Below are 19,023 nucleotides of genomic sequence, written 5' to 3' on the forward strand. Positions count from 1 at the left end.
TAGCAAATTTGGGTTACACCCATACACGATTGCTTAGAGATTTTGAGGCGCACCTAGTGTACATATCAATTGTATTAGAATAAACATCTGCGTACTTGCAAGATAGCATTAGTCCATTACTATAACTGAGAAAATTGAGCAAAACAAGCAAAATCCCTAAAACTACAGATAACCACGTAAAAAAAGCTACTAGATAATACAAATTAGACAGATGAAGAAATATCAAAGCCTATTAAAAAAACCCCAAAATAAACAAATATCCAGTTAAGAATGTAATCAAGAAAATCTCATCCCTACAAAGTACAAACTAAACATCAGCTCAGCCACTTCCCCATAACACAAAACTTGTCATTTGCCAATCAAGTGTACTTCTGAACATTCTACGGCACAGTTGAGTTCTTTGTGTAAAAATTTCCAGCTTTCAACCACACTGCCACTTTAAATAGCATTCCGCCTACCTAGCAAATCTAGAACTCGGGATTTTACCGAAATCCCCTCCCTCTACCACGTCCACCCCATCCTCTTCCTCTGCCCCCTCTACCACCGCTTCTCCCTCCATAAGAAATACCTTCCAGCGCCCTATTAACGAGCTGGTTCTGATATCCTCCGCCTCCACGGCCTTTTTTGGCAGCATGGCTGTTGGAACCATTCTGGGAAGAGCTAGCAGGTCGTTTCCCCCTGCAAAAGTACCATGTATCAAATTTCCCCGGAAAAACATATACATCATTTGAATTGTCTCTAGCCACATACTTTAGACACGTATTTCGAGGCAAGCCGCAAGCCTCTGAAATTGGCTCTTTATCAAGCCTAGTACTCCCTACATCTTTTAAGGATTTTCCTACTTTCTGCTTAAGTGTGTTCCTTATAGATCTTCCTACTTTTACTTTAATTCCTTATTCGGCAAAGTTTTGTTCTCTTCTCACTACTTACTCCACTTGTTCAACCACATAATAATACAATCTCTCACAACCACATTCTTTCTCCTATTTAAATAAACAAAAAGGACCCGCTTTCACACACTCTCTCCTTGCCTTAGCTTCCTTGCTACAATAAATAAGATCCTTAAGAAACAGAGGGAGTAGATCACAAAAAAAATTCCTTTTTACAAGTTATTCTTTTATCCGAAGCAAATGCTAGAAATTTTCAAGTTATTCTTTTATCCGAAGCAAATGCTAGAAATTTCCCATGAATGATAGTTAATATTTCTAGATTGTAGAAGCTAAACAAACTTCCATTCATGACAGAACTATTAACTACATTGAAAATCAACATTCTGACTTTGAAGCTAGAAACTGTTGCTCAACTGTTGCAGACAAGCTAAACAAATGATCACCAATTTTCTTTTACTGATTTAGCTACTAACAGAACTAGGTTTTGCACGATAATATTTAAGGTATGTTCTCGACACCTTATTTATTCGGAGCCTGTCTTATTTTTTTCTGCAATTTTCTTTTTTTTTTTTTCTAAAATTTTCTTAACATCCTGAAGTTTTCTTATGAATCCTGAAGTTCTCAGAACTACTCTCTACTTTTTGTTATCTTTTACTTGATTTTTTCTAAACTTCTCTTCTTTAAAGCGATTTTCTTAGTGGTGAAGAGACATCTCAAACGGCCATGGAAACAATGGCTGGGTTTTTAAGTGGTGATGATTATTGTGACGGAGATGGCAACACATCAAATCTTCACGCTTTCCAGGTTGGTGTGGATGAACTTGGCTGAGATTATCACCATATCAGTGACATCCAATTCCAGGTACCAGAAAATAAGGGTTAAGAGAGGAGGGAAAAGCTGTCAACAGAAGGTTTTGGAAATTGGGGTAAATTTTATTGTCAATGATATTTTTAACTTTGGAACTACAATAAGAGATTCAATTATGTGAAGATACACTTCTGTAATTAATATGGTTTTAATCAGCACCGAGGGGGATTCTTTAGCAGTATCCTTTCTAAGGACACGAAGTCAAAAGTAAAATGTCTGATTATATTTTTCTTTTTTTTTATAGGAATAAAATGTCTTATTACTTGATTAGGGAGAAACTACTCTACTCAATGCTCACTAAGTAAGAGTGGCCATGAGCCTGTACACCCAAAAACAATTCTAAGAGTTGGACATGTAATTCTTACCCAGCATTAGCAGTAGCTGAATGAACGGCTGATTTTACTGGTTCTTTCCATGATAAGTTGATCCTCTTGTCCCCAATAAAGGAAGGTGAATTTTTATGTAGTGGCTGAATCAGGAAATGGAAGTTAGTACATTGCTTCTGGACTTCATAAAGGACGCAAGACATAAAGTTCTAATTTTTTCATACCTGTGTCATAGCCAGAATGTTGTTGCAGGTTTTCAGTCCTGTTGTGGCATTTTGCTTTTCAGTTTTCTGCAGAAGAGCCAAGACCTAGATCAAACAATGCAGCAACATCTAGCCTTCCAAGGAAATTATTGCCACCCCTTTACTTTAATAAAAAACTCTATCCCACACTCCCCCCCCCAAAAAAAAATCCAGAAGTTAAGCATCTACCTTGCATTGACGTAGTATAATAGAAAAGCATAAACTTACAATCTTCTCTTTAACTTCGTCGGATGCAGATGCCATCCTCTTGTTTTGTTCATCCATACCCTGAGTCAACTTCTTCATGGTAGCCCTGGATAGCTCCTCAACACATTTCAACCTGTGGCAACCAAACAAAGGGAGTATTTATGATCAGATTTCTAACAATTAGAGAAGAATTAATACATTAATCCATTATAATAGAATAACTGGCATACTAAAACGAATTACAAACTGAGTCTAAATCTGATAATAGGGTACACTAAAATTGGTAATAATTTGAGACATACATCAGTTTTCATTTTTATACTACACATTTATGTCAGAAAATAGAACATTAGAATTTTGAATTCTCCATTGCTCACTCAGTCCAATTTTCAAATTCCACAACTGCCTTCACTAAGACACGTGGTAGATGTGCATCTCATACGTTCTATTTATCGTGCTGCCTGTTTCCACTATTGACTAGTCAATTCTCTCTAGCAATCGTTGGCCAAACAAACAGTAAGAGTGTAGGTAAATCAAAAAAATCTGACCATTTAAACCTCACTTTCCAATTCTTAATGAAATACTCTAAGCAGATCAAGTGCAATAGATAAATGTTACCTCTCAGTAAAGTCCTTGTACTGCTCTGAGAAGTCCTCCCCTATCCTATCAGATGGTTGGCCAGTAACAATTTTGTAACCACATAAGCTGTTGCTGGCATTGGGAGCCTGGACACAATAAAGCAAGAGAAAACATGCATAAGTAAGAGAAACATCAAAAGCCCACATGTACGGATTGTGGAAGGACAAGAAATGGACATTGAGGAAACTATAGAACCTTTGAAGCCAATTGGTGAAACGTGTACAATAAGCACTCGACATAAGTGAAGTTCATCTCTTCTCCAGTCCTCTTCCGAGGCATGTATTTCTGAAACAAAGAAAGGGATATGGTAAGGTCCTGGACTCTAGCAGTACCCTTTGGGAGCACACATAACTCTCTTCACAGGAAGGAAAACCAAAACAAAATTGTTTAAAATGGAAAAACCACGTGTAACAGAATTTTAAATGAAAAGTGCTCCCAATCTCTCTCTTCAGTCTTTTTCTTGTCTGGCAGAACGCAGAAGAATATGATATGCTGCACTTCCAAAAATGTGTAACACAAAGTAGTACGATAGATACCTTTAGAAGCTGAACAAAGGAAGGAAGGATCTGGCGTGCATCCTGTGGTGTGGTATACGGAGAACTTTCAGCAAGATTTTTCAGCAGATCCAGCTTCCGGTCCTCTGGAAGCTAAGTGAAGGAAAAAAGACAAATAAGGGAGCTAAAAAAGTTGTAAAACCCTTACAAAAGCAAAAATCAAAAGCCATAGGTAGTAATGCCTACCGCATTACCACGTTGGCATAAAGCTACCACAGTGCCTCTAACAAAGCTACCACCTTGAATCGAGAGTTATATGCAGTAACACCCAATCTCAACAAAGAATTCTAGTCTAAACATATACAACTGAAAAAGAGGCTCTTTACAAAGACATTTAAATTTTGAACCAAAAGTCAACTGACTGGCGTAGTACTTAAGAGCAAGAAAGAAGCAAACAGCAGAAGAGAAATATCATTCAGTCAATTTACATCTTAAGATTAAAATAGTCCAGAAAAAAGACTTGCGTTGTCAGAGATGATCACATCCATGGATAAAAATTGAAGTATTTTACAACAACAACAACAAAAAAAAAAAAAAAAAAATTCTCAATTTCGTAATACTTGCAAACCAACCTCTTTGACATGCAATTTCAAAGGGATGAAAAAGAAAGTAAATAGACAAAATGATTAATTATTCCACCATTCTCTTATAATTGCAGCGTATTGAATTTCAAGATTGCCAACACATAACGTTAACCATCAAGGCATCAATTGCTTAATAAATCTATTTAGTAAAAATGATAAAAAGTTGATATTTTGTTTCAGCACTAATCCAACATTATATTACATGATGGAATAACATTTATTTTATCTACATTAATAATATGGTCAAGGTTAGTATACGATCACTCTAGAATTCAAAACGTTCCAATTATAAAACGAATGGAAGAAGTATGATTTAAACACGGGAAAGGGAGTGATTAGGTTACTTGATGTTTAAATTATTTGAATACTTTGTGCATGTACTTATCCAGCATCCTCCTAAATCTGTGTGCCAAAGAGGTTAGTTGCAACTAGAAGTATGACTTATCTGGTTCTCTTAAATCCAAACAAGCTAAAGCAATAAAAGGAAGGTCCAGATGTATGCAACTAGCATATACAGATAAGACTAGTCCACATGTAGTTTCCAACTTTCCAAGACCAAGAGATACGAAGATAGGTTGTACAGTGATGCATGAGCACCATACGGAAGTGTTTGGTTCAGTTTTGGAGCCAGGTATTGGGGTAGATATGAAACCCATGGGTTTGGAATGAGCAACATTTATAATCATCTCTCTCTTTTTTTTAATACTTGAAACCAAGTCTAAACACAACCCAAATGCTTCGTTTTCTTTTTTTTAAGCATCTCTCTCTTTCTCCTATAAACATGGCTGCCCCATTCAATATAAATATAACAAGCTATTTGGCTCTTCCACCACACTGGTTCATCTTCCAAGAAAACCTTGATCTTCCTCCACCACTGCCACTGAGCGGACTGCCACCAGAATGTAATACTTCAACCATAAATTCTTTGTTTTGTCCATTAGAGTTCCAGATCTGGAACTTTAATGGCCGAAAATGAGAATTGATGGTCTATATCAAATAAATTTCACAATTAAAGAAGTGACTATTTTGCATACGTTAATTACAATGGTGGTTGACAATAATGGATTTGGAAGAGGTATCACAGGAGGTGGGTGATGGGGCAAATGATGGTCGGCTGCAAAAGCATACATGAATCACAATATTGAATTCTTTTGTTGATTCCATGAGTGGAAGAGGTATCCCCAGGTATAAAAATTGCACAAATTGTGAACCAAACAAGTGGTATTGGTTTGGTTGGATCCCAGCCCATACCTTGGAATGAAACACCCCCCCCCCCCATATGAGCTTAAAATGATTTAAATTGCAATTAGGTCATAATTTGGGATCCAATAATCAATATGGCTATTTGGTTGCTTTCGTGTGTTGATGGCATAACATGCTTACTCTCACCATATATAAGAATACATTTCAGGCTATATTACCATATACGTCCTACGTACTTTATCAAATACTGCATTTCCTCTTTATGGAAGTTCACTATTTATCACTACATAACCGCTTCTGGTGACTTTTCTCTCTCATAGGTTGTTCTTTTTCACGTGGTATTGGGGACCACTTGTCTAGTTGTCTCTCAAAGTCTCATGTGTGTCTACTATATCCATTATCTTAATGTGTGTGCCCGATGGGTATGTACTATGTAGTGATTAATAAAGAAGCGGAGGAAGTATAAGTATGTTTGCATCAATCGAAATAAAGTAAATATAGTATAATTGTTTTCTAAAACTCTTATCTGTGACCTCTGTGATAACAAAATCTGAATCAGATTCAAACCCAACCCGGTCTGGGAAAAATTAATCTTATTCAAATATGATAAATAATATCCGAATCTGACTAAACAAATCCGAATTCGAACAGAGGTGGACCATACATGGACGATCAGACCTATTGCCATTCCTATCTATGCCCTTGAATAGGGACTCATGCTTGTAGTATTGCCAGCTTGGAGACAGAGCTATGGCAAAGAAGCTTCAAAAGAGTTCAATGAATTTGAAGAAGGCAAAAGGGACAGACAAGAGAGTTTATTGAAGGCAACAAGTAAAAATGTTAGATATCCTCGAGTTCCTCGATTTTTATTGAAGAATCACCAATAGTGCCATATACTTTTGATGGAGATATAGAGATGAACCTTTGTCCACAATTTTTGACGCGTCTGAGGTCACGACTACCTCTTACATTCCAAGATGGTTACCATTGCCAAACGTTGAGGAAAATCCTTTTTCTACCTCATTTTACAAAAGCATGAGTCTCTACAATTCACCATGCCGCTTCGATTGAGGTATCACACCCTAATGCTCAATCCAATCTGCTCCATGTGAAACTTTTGAGAACCATGACAACAGATGTTGTTTAAAGTCGTCATAGAAAATCCTTCACTTACTCGGACCATAAAGGAGTTCAATTATTAAGCAACTTGTACTAACTGAGCTCATATATGTTTATTAATAATTACATATATTCAACAATCGTCTTGTTCATTTGATCAATTAAAACTCATCAGCTTCAGCTCATTTACAAGGTTTTTAAATGATATAGTAGTTAGTAGGAGAAATTTATTTTGTTCTTAAATGTAAATAGATTGACAAGCCCACAAACAAGTTAAAATTACACAAAAACTTGGTATGCTACAATATTTCTATTGATGACTTGTAAATGCCTGTTTGGGTACAAGCCCTTCACGAGCTAAGCTTGGTTGGAAAATCACCAAAAGGTTAGAGCTAAAGAATGTAACTTCACGTTTGACTAAACTAAGAAAACTTAAAAGCAGACAAATATGAGCAAGGCACTTCTGGGCTACACTCAAGGTTTTCAATTTCATCTCATCTTCATCAAGTTTAAGTATTTTGCATCAGGCATAGCTTAGCTTACTTTCACCAACATTGTGATTGATATGCCTCATGCTTACAGTTGTACTTCTAAATAAACCCACACCGATACATGATTCTAATAAACTAGTACAGACTACTTACTAGCTGAGATGCCATAGGCATGTAAGAATCAAATTTAAGAGTTTAAACATAAAGAAAAAAAATGCACATTTACAAAAATAATGAGTATGACTTACACCACAATATAAGTTGCTTTAGATGAGAAATTACCTTATCAAAAACTGGAATTATATGTTTGTGCACATAGTTAAGAAAATTGCTGTTGGTTGCACCCCGCTGTGCAAAATAAGGCTATAAGTACAAGGAAGAGTATTTGCTTTAAAAAATTAAGGTGAAATAAAAGACATTATATACCATGAAAAAGGGAATGGCAATGTATTGGCATGATATAAGCCTGTTAATATGGTCTACATCTAGGACCTGCAATTGAGAGACATTGACAAATTCGAGTTAGGAAGCTTATTTTAATCAAGCTCACCCCCAAAAAGATTCTTTTTTTCAGATAACGCAAATCCAGCTAAGCATTGTCTCCCCCCCAAAAAAAGGGGAGAAAGGAAACAAATATAAGATAAAGAACAAAAGATATCCAAAAGCAGCATTATTTCCTGTCATTTTATCATCAATAGGAATGAGAAAGACAGTCCAAAATGCAAGAATACTATTACTCTTTATCTTTTTAATTTTTATCATCCAGATTAAACATGGTTGATTTACGTCTTAAAGAGCGAGGAATCTTACAGCTTTGAGGACTAAAAATTAATATTAGTATATATGCATCCCATTTCACACCTAAGACTGATTTACTAGACTAACACATGCATCCTGTTTGCTGACCTGTCTGATTAACAGCTATGTTTTGAAGTCTAAAACACGAAAAGTAAACTTCTATATAAGGTATTGTCAAGGAGAAACCCATTATTACACTTACATCAAATTGTGCATCCAGATCAGCTTGGCTTTCTATAATTTCAATAAGTTCCCGGAGACGCTCTGGAGGAGCTTTATCACCAAATAGGGTCAAACTCTTTAAAAAGTCTATGAACATCTTAAATTCAGCACCAGTTACGTCTCGCAGACTCTGCAATACATTCAGTAGTCAATAATGATCAAACAAACCAACAAAAGCAGATGACTGTTAATATACTCCCTTTCTCCTTTGAGGATTACCCATTTCTTTTGGATACATAGTTGTAGCATGGGTAATATTATGTTGAGAAGAGAGAAAACATAGATGTGATTGCAAATAGTAGGCCATATTATAATGAGAAAAGTGAACTAGATATAATTAAGATAGTGTAGGTAGTATTTCATCTAAAAGAAGGGAAAAGTAAATGTGACTGGAGATAGTGGTTAATATTACATTGAGGAGAAAGCAAGTTGAGATAATGGACCCAATCTAAAAAAGGAAACGGGGTATCTAACCAGGGCAAACTAATATGAAAAATTGGGAATCCATTATGGGGATGACTAGCTGAGGGAGTAATTGATATTAATCACACAGCAACAAGGCCAACAAAAGAATATTCAGCAACTTCCATAGCACAAATTAGATTAATATCATTATGTAAAAGATACCTTTTTAACTAACTCAGTTATATGTCTCTCCATTTGCTCTTGTGGCTTTAGAAGTTCAGCTTTCAGGGGAAAAACCTGCAAAGACAACTTATGTAGTTATGATACAGAAGAGTCTATGTGCTACCATTGCTGCACACAACTGAGGGTGGAACATCAAATTACAGCAAATGAGAATTGAGTGACAGCTATATGACAATCGGTACCTTGTCTCTGATAAAGGTTAAAACCTTATCCCGAATAGTTTCGTCAGTACTCTCATCTATGCTCTCAACATGCTTAAACAATGCTGATAATGATGCTGCAATTGAAATAACATCAAACTCAACATCAAGAGATGCAATTTTAGTAATGCAAATTCCAGAAGCCATATTGCAAATTTTCAGAACAGAACCAGTATATTGTGCTATATTAAAGCTTCAATAAGTTCAATAACAAATTATCTCCTTGTTCTTAAATCAAGCTTTCTAATCCTCATTAGTCATTCCTCTAACCCTATTAAACAAAAAGGAATATGACAGCCAGATTTCACAGCTCTGGTCCCAGAGCTACAGCCACAAAATAAATTGCTTGTGCTTTATATTCAAGCACCATAGTCATGCCGAAGCAGAAGACCTAAGGTTAATGCATACGGTTATTTGAGTAAAGTTGAAGTGAGCTTAGTAGACTAGAGAATGCACCCCACTGGCCACAAATCTGCCAACAAGAACAGGGGAAACCTGCTTGTTAAGCCATTAGCTCCCTCAGCCTCAAGCTCTACCGACACTAGTAAACCAGCATAACGTATATCTGAACTACAAAAAATAAACTTCGCAAGAGTATACGTTTATCCTAATAATTGAAAAACCATATGCCAGCAAGACATTGTTCACTACAACCCTTATATGACTGTCCCCATCAAATGTTATTACAGCACACACTATCTAAAATATTTCAATCGCACCATCAAAAGCACGGTTTGCATCACAGTTGCGAATGTAAACAATGCAATATACACACATCACAGAAGTATAAAAATGATACAGCATAAACAGACTCCCAGTAAAATAATCAGATATTTATATTGGCCATAGCAGCCACATTGGCCTGTATTGACCAACACATGGCCATTTATAACTTGGTTTGGCAAGCAGAAACATCAACATGTATCACCCAATACACCGCTATATCCCAGGATTAACCACAATCAAAAGTCATCATTGAATCTTAGAATACCACAAATAAAAAAATATGAATTTTAGTAGCCCAATCTTAACGAGTCAGGATGCTTTCAGCCACAGAATTCCCAATCAGCCCTTGGAAACCAAGATCTGACACCTCAGTAAGACTAGAAATTTTAAGTATCCTATGTGCTGGCACGCAGAAACCTTGATCCAGAAAATTGGGAGAAGATGACAAGAGATGATAGTAAAAGAAAGGTAGTCACAGTAAGGATCTATATGTATATATATACATACGGCAGTTGAAAGGGTCATCTGGATCTAAAAGGGCATACAATGGATCAAAATAAGTAAAGAAAAGAAGAAAAAGATTCAGTAGAGCTCCATCAACTGTAGCCAGATTAGATCAGCTGAGAAATAGAACTAAATACAATTGAATCCTGCCGAAACCAGCATCATGTTACTCCATACACTTGCCATTCCCCTTAACAAGTGAAAAGAGTACCCCAAAAGAAATTTGCACTAACACCCACCAAGCACCTGCTACCTTTTGAGCTCCAAACTAGACTTGTGACCAGTGTCATACAGGGGTTAAATATTTTTAATTTGGATAAGATATTTCCTTTTTGAAAAAATTACTATGTATTTTACTTTTAATTCAAATAAGTGAAAAAAGTAATTAAATGACAAGAAACTTGATCGAAATTATAAATTACAGAAAAATGTTATGCTTTTAACTCCAAACTAGACTTGTGAGTTGTGAGTTGTGAGCCGTGTCAAGCACAGGTTAAATATTTTTAGTTAGATAATATATTTCCTTTTTGAAAAAATTACTATTTATTTTTATTTTCCAATTAAAATTATTGTAAATAGTAATCCAATAACATGATACTTGATTGAAATTATAGGTTATGAAAATTCTGAATATGATTAGAAAAAAATACACTTCCCAATTTTTTTAACATCCTATTTATTAATTATTATGATTATATATAAAATTATGGAAGATTATATATGGTTAGTAATATCAATGTCTCCATACACTACACTATAATTTGTTACCTAAAAAGTAAAGACACTTGGCATGAAAAAGAAGCACCAATGTCAATTCCTATGTGAATCTATTCGGATTCTACATATCTATATATAGCTAGATGGACCAAAAATGGCAAATCTTCTCAAGGCTGCAGAGTAAAAGAACGGAAACAACAAACAAGATAGAAGCAATGCCCCAGTTCATCTTGTACGTATGACATTTACAGATCAACACATAAAATACAATGACTATAATATGACGAGAATTCCAATAATGTTGCAATTGCCAACAGTAGAAGCGACAACAGCATTGAGTCGATTCGAGGGAGGATTTATCGTAGCAGAACATCAGCTCTCCTTTCAACGCGATGGGAAAGGAAGGGGAGGAGCTGAAAATTCGTTGCAAGTGGAAGAGAGATGTACAATATACTGACATAGAACCTAGGAACTGTTACATATTTAGATATGCCTGGCGAAGACTCGTCAAAACAGATATTAGATGCATCCTCATGAGGAGCACATCATCCAATCAACTTCATAAGAAAACCTCTTGGCACCAAAAGTAGTTCTAAAGGCCCTGAGTCTAACCAGATGGGTCTTCGCTTATCCCCTTCACAAGGACATTCCAAAATGAATATACAATCCAAGCAAAATCTGCTTCCATATTTAGCCATGTCCAACTTCTGACGATCCTATTGTATGCCCTTTGGCTCTTTTTCTTGTAAATAGGAAACGGCTTTCAGATCAAAACTTCCTGACTTGTTATAGTCCAAGTTTCTAAAATTATCATAGTATTTCTCTCCCTCTTCCTTTTTTGATTGAGTAGATGTAGATCCAACCTGAGGTAAACCTTATACAAGGAACCAAAGCCTGAAACAATTTGATCATTCACAATGCAACCTGCAACGTGTCTTACTCTTCATCATTGTCATCAGGCGCTTGGTTTAAAAAAAAAAATCGTATTATTAGAAATATTGAGATACCACCATAGTCATAAATTCAAACTTCTTACGAGTTCATGATCCTCACTTGATTGGTTCGTTCCTGAACTAAACTACTATCTTTCGCACCCCGCTCCTAGATGTCTTTCTTGCATACATTGAGCATATAAACAAGAAGCAACAACAGCTGCAACAAGCATTTCCTGCATGCTTGAGTTATAAAGACAGAAGATCCCTCGGAGCATGAATCCTTCAAAGGACTAAGCTCTTGAATGCCTTCTCAGCTTGTTCGAAGAGCTTGAATTACATCCTTGCCGTATCCTATAGATAGATCCTTGCCAATACTTGGAAACCAAATTCTATGCTAATGGAATCCTTGCTCAAACTCATGAGTTCATTCTACTCCTTTCTGGTATAATCAGATAATCAAGTATCTCGCAAAGTAGTCTTACTCCCAATATAGTATTTGCAATGAGCTCAATGCCAGATTTCTCATGAACCTCAGATTCTGAACTCTCTCATGAGTCATGACAGCCTTCAAAAAATCGATCAATAATTACCAGTAAAATTTGTTTCTCAATTTCTTCATTTCTCCAACTCCTTTACCAAATCTTAGTTCTTTCCTTTAATGCCTCTAATTTCAAAATAATTTGCTCTCCTAAAATAGTATTTCCAATGAGCTCAATGCCAGATTTCTCATGAACCTCAGATTCTGAACTCTCTTATGAGTCATGACAGCCTTCAAAAAGTCGAGCAATCATTTCCACTTTCCAGTAAAATTTGTTTCTCATGTTCTTCATTTCTCCAACTCCTTTACCAAATCTTAGCTCTTTACTTTAATGCCTCTAATTTCAAAATAATTTGCTCTCCTAAAATTAAACTCCCAAGATTGAGAAGGGGCCTAAGCATTTCTGAAAAAATCAACCTACCTGGAAATGGAGTACAGCAACTAGAGACTGCAGACTCAAATTATTACAATATCAAGCATAAGTGTGAACACTCAGGCAGAGAAAAGTGACAAGTGAAATAACCTCACACCTGTATTCCATCCTCCAAATCAATTAATTCACAACCTGCATACATCTACTAGCCATACTGAGACATCAAGAGTTGAGGCTAAATCATGTGACAGATCAGACCATTCAACTTGCTCAATACTTTTCAGTGTGAGGGCATCCTCAAGCACCTATATCAGTGATCCTTGACGTATTACATTAATACTGGATTTATAAGTCTGATCTCGAGCCTTTATTATTTATAGTGGCAACTCTCAGAAGGAAGAGCAAAACTCGCAAGAGCCACATTCTAGATACTTCAAGTCTTCCCTCATATTAACAGATAAGTAATATTATCTTGTCTAATGTTGCCTTCATAAGCTCTCTTACAACTGCTTATTATTGAATTCTTGGAGAAAAGTGAAAAGCAATAGACTCTCATATTAACTTGGATATTAAATCTGACATATAAATGAGTCCTTTAAGAAATTTTAACAGCTCAATTCCAATTAAGTGTCCTTAAAATTATGCACAAAGACGACGTAGTTCTTAATAATTGCAACGAATATAAGAAGGCAGTTAAAGGTAACCTGAAGTTCAGCAACCTCATCAGTCAAACTAAACAAAACTTACAAATTATCAACTCCAAAACAAAAGACAAATTAGCATATTCAAAGCATTTACGACAACTACTGAACCATCCATGAATGTCAACACATAGTAAATATCATTAAGCAAAATCAAGGGAAGTTAAGAGACATAGGAATTAGGATGTCATAGCGGGAATTCGAAAGATAATAGAAACAAAGTGGCATAAACAATATGCAACCCAGTTCAACACACCTTTCACATCCTGCCTCAGCAGAGACATCAAGGCTTTCTGAACTGCGTCCCGTTCCACATTCTCCTCTGACAATATAAAGTTGAACATCAGAATCTAGGAAGTAAGAAGGGTACCTACTAGGCTACTACCTACTAGAATATAGAAAACAATATGCATATAATACCAGCCATTAGCAATTGAGCGAGAATGTCAACGATCTTAGAGACATATTCTGGTGTATCCTTGCAGAAAAGGGGAAGACCCCTGATAGCTTGAACACGAACCTGCAAAAGAGACTAGGGAGTTAGAGTTATATCTACACAAACGCTTAAAGATAGAACAAACTTAAGCTTTAAACATATAAGTGATATGTTAGACCCTAAAAGTCTAAAGGCAGCATAATGAGATCCTCAGATTTAAGGTAAAACTATAGCATTCAAAAAAAAGTACTTGAATTGATGCATCACATGAGCTATATTAGGACTTGAATTAGGAGGCCACAGGATTTCACCATAGCAACACAACTTTGGCAATAATAAAATTTGGAGTTACAAGAAAAACAGTTTCCCAAAACATTCTGCAGAGGATCAACAGACCAATAAAGAAGCCAAGATTCAGCAAATTGACCAATACACTCAATAGCAAGAGGATATGTAGTTCTGTACTTCAACCTCGAAGAAATAGAAGAGCATTAAGTTCTAGTTCACCTTTCAAACAGCTAAGATATGGGAAAACATGTATCCCTTCCTCCCTCCATAAGACATGACAAAATAGCAAAAATCAGGCATTTAAAAAAACCTACTGTAACACCAAAGATACTAGCAAGGCTCTAAGTCGTCTCTACCTTGCACGTTTTGCAGGATAAAAGTCTCCTATTTATTTCCCTCCATTAGACATTAGACTGTGCAAGTCTAAAAAACTTATTTCTCAGTGACAGAAATATTTGTCATCTGTTAATCTGTTATTGTCTCATGAAAAAGACCAAAAGAGCCGAACAAAAACTTCTTCAGTCCCTGAGTGACATAATTAAAAGAGCCATAGATATATCACCCGGTCTTCATTTAGGGTACAGTGTGTTCTTGTCGCATGAAGATAATACAGGAGTAAAAATAAATTCAAATCACTACCTCCAAGGCAAAACTAAAGTCTCTGACACCAATGTTCTCAGTGAGCACCATATATAACTAATCAAAGTGCCCCATAGTCTCGCAACCATATCTCTCAACAAAGTAAGCTCATAAAATTGAAACAGACCTTTAAACTAAAAGTGGGGGTCTAATATACATCTGACAGCGGACTCACTGCTCCATAAGCTGGGCCTTTGCTCCCAAATAATCTTTCATTCATAGGCCATAGCTTATTCTCTAATATTGTCTCATTGTCTCCATTTGCAGGGGACGCAGAAATTAGAAACATGAAAACAATATAGTTGTTTGAGAAACATTTCTGAGCAACAAGCTCGATACCATCAATGGTGCAGATTACAAAAGCTGACAAAAGCCTTCCAAGAGCCATTGCATCAATTCCCAAAGCAATCATTAACTACCATATACAATAGCTAGCCAACATTTAACCAATTCATTTCTATCATCGACAACCAATAGCTAATCCATTAAAGTGTCAGTCTCTATCACCTAGCCAATCAGAAGCACAACAAAAGCTCCAAAAATGAGGCAGACATTAATAAGAACTTCTTATTGGGGGAGGGGGGGGGGGGACTTTGCCGAGTGCGGAAACAACTTCACACAATCTCTAAGCAGAGAAATACTACAGTACTAACACTTTTGGCTCTTAATTTCAATCCGAAGTTGGATCATATCTTAAAATTCCAAATATATACTACTTATTGTATATAAAACTGACCCCGAGATCTTCCTCTTCGCACAAATCAAGATGAGCGTCGACCGCACTGGTTGAAAGGTCAGGGAAGTACTTGAAGAACCTCGGAATAAGCTGAGCAGAGAGCTGTTTTTCCTTCGTACTACCTTTGGCCGCCTGTATAATCCCTTCATAATCCTTCACGTTCTACAACCAACCAACAACAAAACCACAAACAAAATCAATACTCCAATAACAATAACTCACAATTGAACAACTCCATTCTTACAATCAAAAACAAACTTAATACTCATTTAACAACAGCTCACAATTGAACAACTAAATTCTACAATCAAAAACAGATTCAATACTCAATTAACAACGACTCACAATTGAACAACTCCATTCTTACAATCAAAAACAGATTCAATACTCAATTAACAACGACTCACAATTGAACAACTCCATTCTTACAATAAAAAACAGATTCAATACTCAATTAACAACGACTCACAATTGAACAACTCCATTCTACAATCAAAACAAATTTAATGCTCAATTAACAGCAACACACAACTGAACAACTTCATTCTACAATCAAAAACAAATTCAAAACTCAATTCACAACGACAAACAATTGAGCAACTCCATTCCACAATCAAACACAAATTCTATACTCAATTAACAATGACTGGCAATTGAACAACTCCATTCCACAACCAAAAACAAATCCAATACTCAATTAACAGCAACACAAAACTGAACAACTCCATTCTACAATCAAAAACAAATTCTATACTCAATTAACAATGACTAGCAATTGAAAAACTCCATTCTACAAGCAAAAACAAATGCAATACTCAATTAACAACTGACAATTGAACAACTCAATTCTACAAGCTCAAACAAATTCAAAACTCAATTAACAACGACTCACAATTGAACAACTCCATTCTACAATCAAAAACAAATTCCATATTCATCTAACAACGACTCACAATCGAACAGCTCATTCTACAATCAAAAACAAATTCAATACTCAATTAACAGCAACACACAACTGAACAACTCCATTCTACAATCAAAAACAAATTCAATACTCAATTAACAACAACTCACAACTGAACAACTCCATTCTACAATCAAAAACAAATTCAATACTGAACTAACAACAAAACACAATTAAACAACTCCAGAAACCCTAGAACCTCGAAAAATGAGTAAAGAGAGGCGAACCTGAGACTTATCTTTGGCGTCATTAAGACGCTCGCCATACTCGTAAAGCTTCTCGATGTCTTTGGCATCGTCGACGATGGCGGAGGCGGAGGTGGTGGTTGTATTGGTGGTTGCGGCGGCGGCGTCAGCCATTGATGAAGGAGAGGAGAGAGAAAATCCTGGAAAGTAGAAAACGAGTGAAGTGAGGAAGATGAAGATGAAGAAGATGAGTTGAATGCAATTGCAACATGAAACAAAAATTGTTTACAAGGTGGTTGTTAATGGTGTGAGTCTGCGGAGGAGAGAGAGAGAGTGAGGAGTTTTCACTTTTCAGGTTTTTGTAGTATGGATAGAGCGGACCGAAAGAGGAAACTGCGAGTTTTTTTTTTTGCTTGGGGTTGGTTTTTTTTTTTGAAGTAATACTATTGAGTTTTGGTTACAAGTTACAACTCACAAGTTGAGTGCTTTAGAGTTGGAGATCAAGGTTTTTTCAGTCTTAACTCGTAATTATGGAATGCAATGTTTTGTATTCGACTACTCGGCTATGTTGGTATGTCCGGTAAGCTAGTAATTTATTAGAGATTATTATCTGATTAGCTATCTTACCTAATCGAATAAATTGAAGCTTTTTAAAATTTAGGTATTTTTCAGAGTATATTTTGAGCATACTTGATCGTGTTGAATTGGATGCACGCTAAAAACTTTTTCATGTTAGATTCATAGCAAAAATGCTAATTGAAGTAAATTGCTAACTGAAATAGTGATTTTCTCAATAAAGTCATGAATTGAATTTGTGATTTTTTCTGATGAAACCGCTAGTTGAGCATAAGGTTTTTTTTTAAAAAAAATATTAGTTTACGAAAATGGGTTAAAGTGCGAAACCAAAATGCTATTCTACACATTTTATATATAATTATAAAGTATCCAACAACTATCAACAATCTTCCACCAATTTAAAACCATAAATCACGTCCATATTCACAAGCAAATATTACCGACACAGTATATCTAAGCATATACGTTCTGAATAAGGAATAAAGGACGAGCCAAATAAATATATTATAATAAAGGATGAGCCAAATAAATATATTATGTTGATTTATTTAAGTTGATTCAAAATTTACGTACCATAATGAAGATTCTAAGCAAAGTTTGTATGACACAAGCACAGACCTTTATCGCCTAGCTCCCCTTTCTTTAACAAGGGGGTGGTGATGTATATTTTAACTCATCCACCTCTGAAGCATACCCCTAAACAAGGAGTGGATATCAATCTCGCTTATATGTCTATTTAAGTCGTGAAGGCAATGTAACAATCAGTGAACATGACATCAAGGTAGTGATAGTGGATGGTGGATGGGAGGAGGAGGAGGAGGCAGTGTTGGAGAAGCACGAAGGGTTGAGGCATATAGGGCCAAGGAGGAGGTCAAGGCATAGGTGAAATAAGGAGACTAAAGTGATGTTTATCCGCTGGATTTCAAGACCTTATTACTTATTCTTGTTAAAATCAAACCAAACCAAACTTTAAAAAAATTCATATTAGACCACATACTAAACCTTCTTAGTTTCATCTACTAGAGTACCAAATGTATAATATTCTGTATTAGTTCAAAAATTGAAAACTGAACATTTGAAAAATTCATGACGAGACGAATTTATAATATCTTACATGAATATGTTTTTTTCCTTATAGATTAGCAATACAATCAAGCATAATCAAATAGGAGATCAAACTAGACTATAAAGTTTTAAACCTGATAAAATAAATCTTGATAAATTTACACCAAATTACCCTATATTAAGGGAAATAAACTATCACAACAAGTATACAAGGATGAAGGAGCATTATTGAATTCCATCAAAAGTAAGGCTTGCAAATAGTTTGAATACAAGGAGCATTAATTGAAGTCCATTGAAAGTAGGTCTTGCAAATAGTTTGGGCCAAATTAGGAGCAAGCAAAAAGTACATTCATTCCCATTGGAATACAAATGACGGCCAGCACTAGATTAGAACTTAGAAGGGGCCAAGCCCAGTTCTATGATTATTATCCTACTTTGCGGATGGAAAACAAAATCCTGAGCACAATTGATTAATTTCAAGGAAAATTTGTCAAAAAAAAAGCTTAATTTTGCGAAAAAAAACTTATAAAGCATTCTTTATAAGAAAAAATCACAAACTTAATTTTTTCTTGCAAGAAGATACTTATTCCTATTTTGCGGTGTGTTTTTTCTCAATTTCGATGATGATCCTTCTATCTTTCCTTAACTCC

At 35.7% G+C, this 19,023-nt stretch overlaps 1 protein-coding gene across 1 annotated transcript; it reads right to left on the reverse strand.

Annotated features, from left to right (window-relative positions):
• Positions 1–92: 92 nt before the first annotated feature.
• On the reverse strand, positions 93–17,160 carry LOC104900591 (apoptosis inhibitor 5-like protein API5). Its single transcript, XM_048634393.1, has 17 exons — positions 17,022–17,160; positions 16,775–16,932; positions 15,584–15,745; positions 13,905–14,004; positions 13,741–13,806; positions 8,973–9,067; positions 8,770–8,844; positions 8,123–8,272; positions 7,549–7,614; positions 7,405–7,470; positions 3,708–3,818; positions 3,367–3,456; positions 3,151–3,257; positions 2,554–2,665; positions 2,308–2,373; positions 2,123–2,226; positions 93–678 (listed from the first exon to the last, which is right to left on the reverse strand). Exons 2-17 carry the CDS (start codon positions 16,904–16,906, stop codon positions 483–485), a joined length of 1,698 nt encoding a protein of 565 aa, XP_048490350.1. The 5' UTR covers positions 16,907–16,932; positions 17,022–17,160; the 3' UTR covers positions 93–482.
• Positions 17,161–19,023: the final 1,863 nt, after the last annotated feature.

Source organism: Beta vulgaris, chromosome 8, assembly GCF_026745355.1.
Source record: "Beta vulgaris subsp. vulgaris cultivar EL10 chromosome 8, EL10.2, whole genome shotgun sequence".
Lineage (NCBI taxonomy): Eukaryota > Viridiplantae > Streptophyta > Magnoliopsida > Caryophyllales > Amaranthaceae > Beta > Beta vulgaris.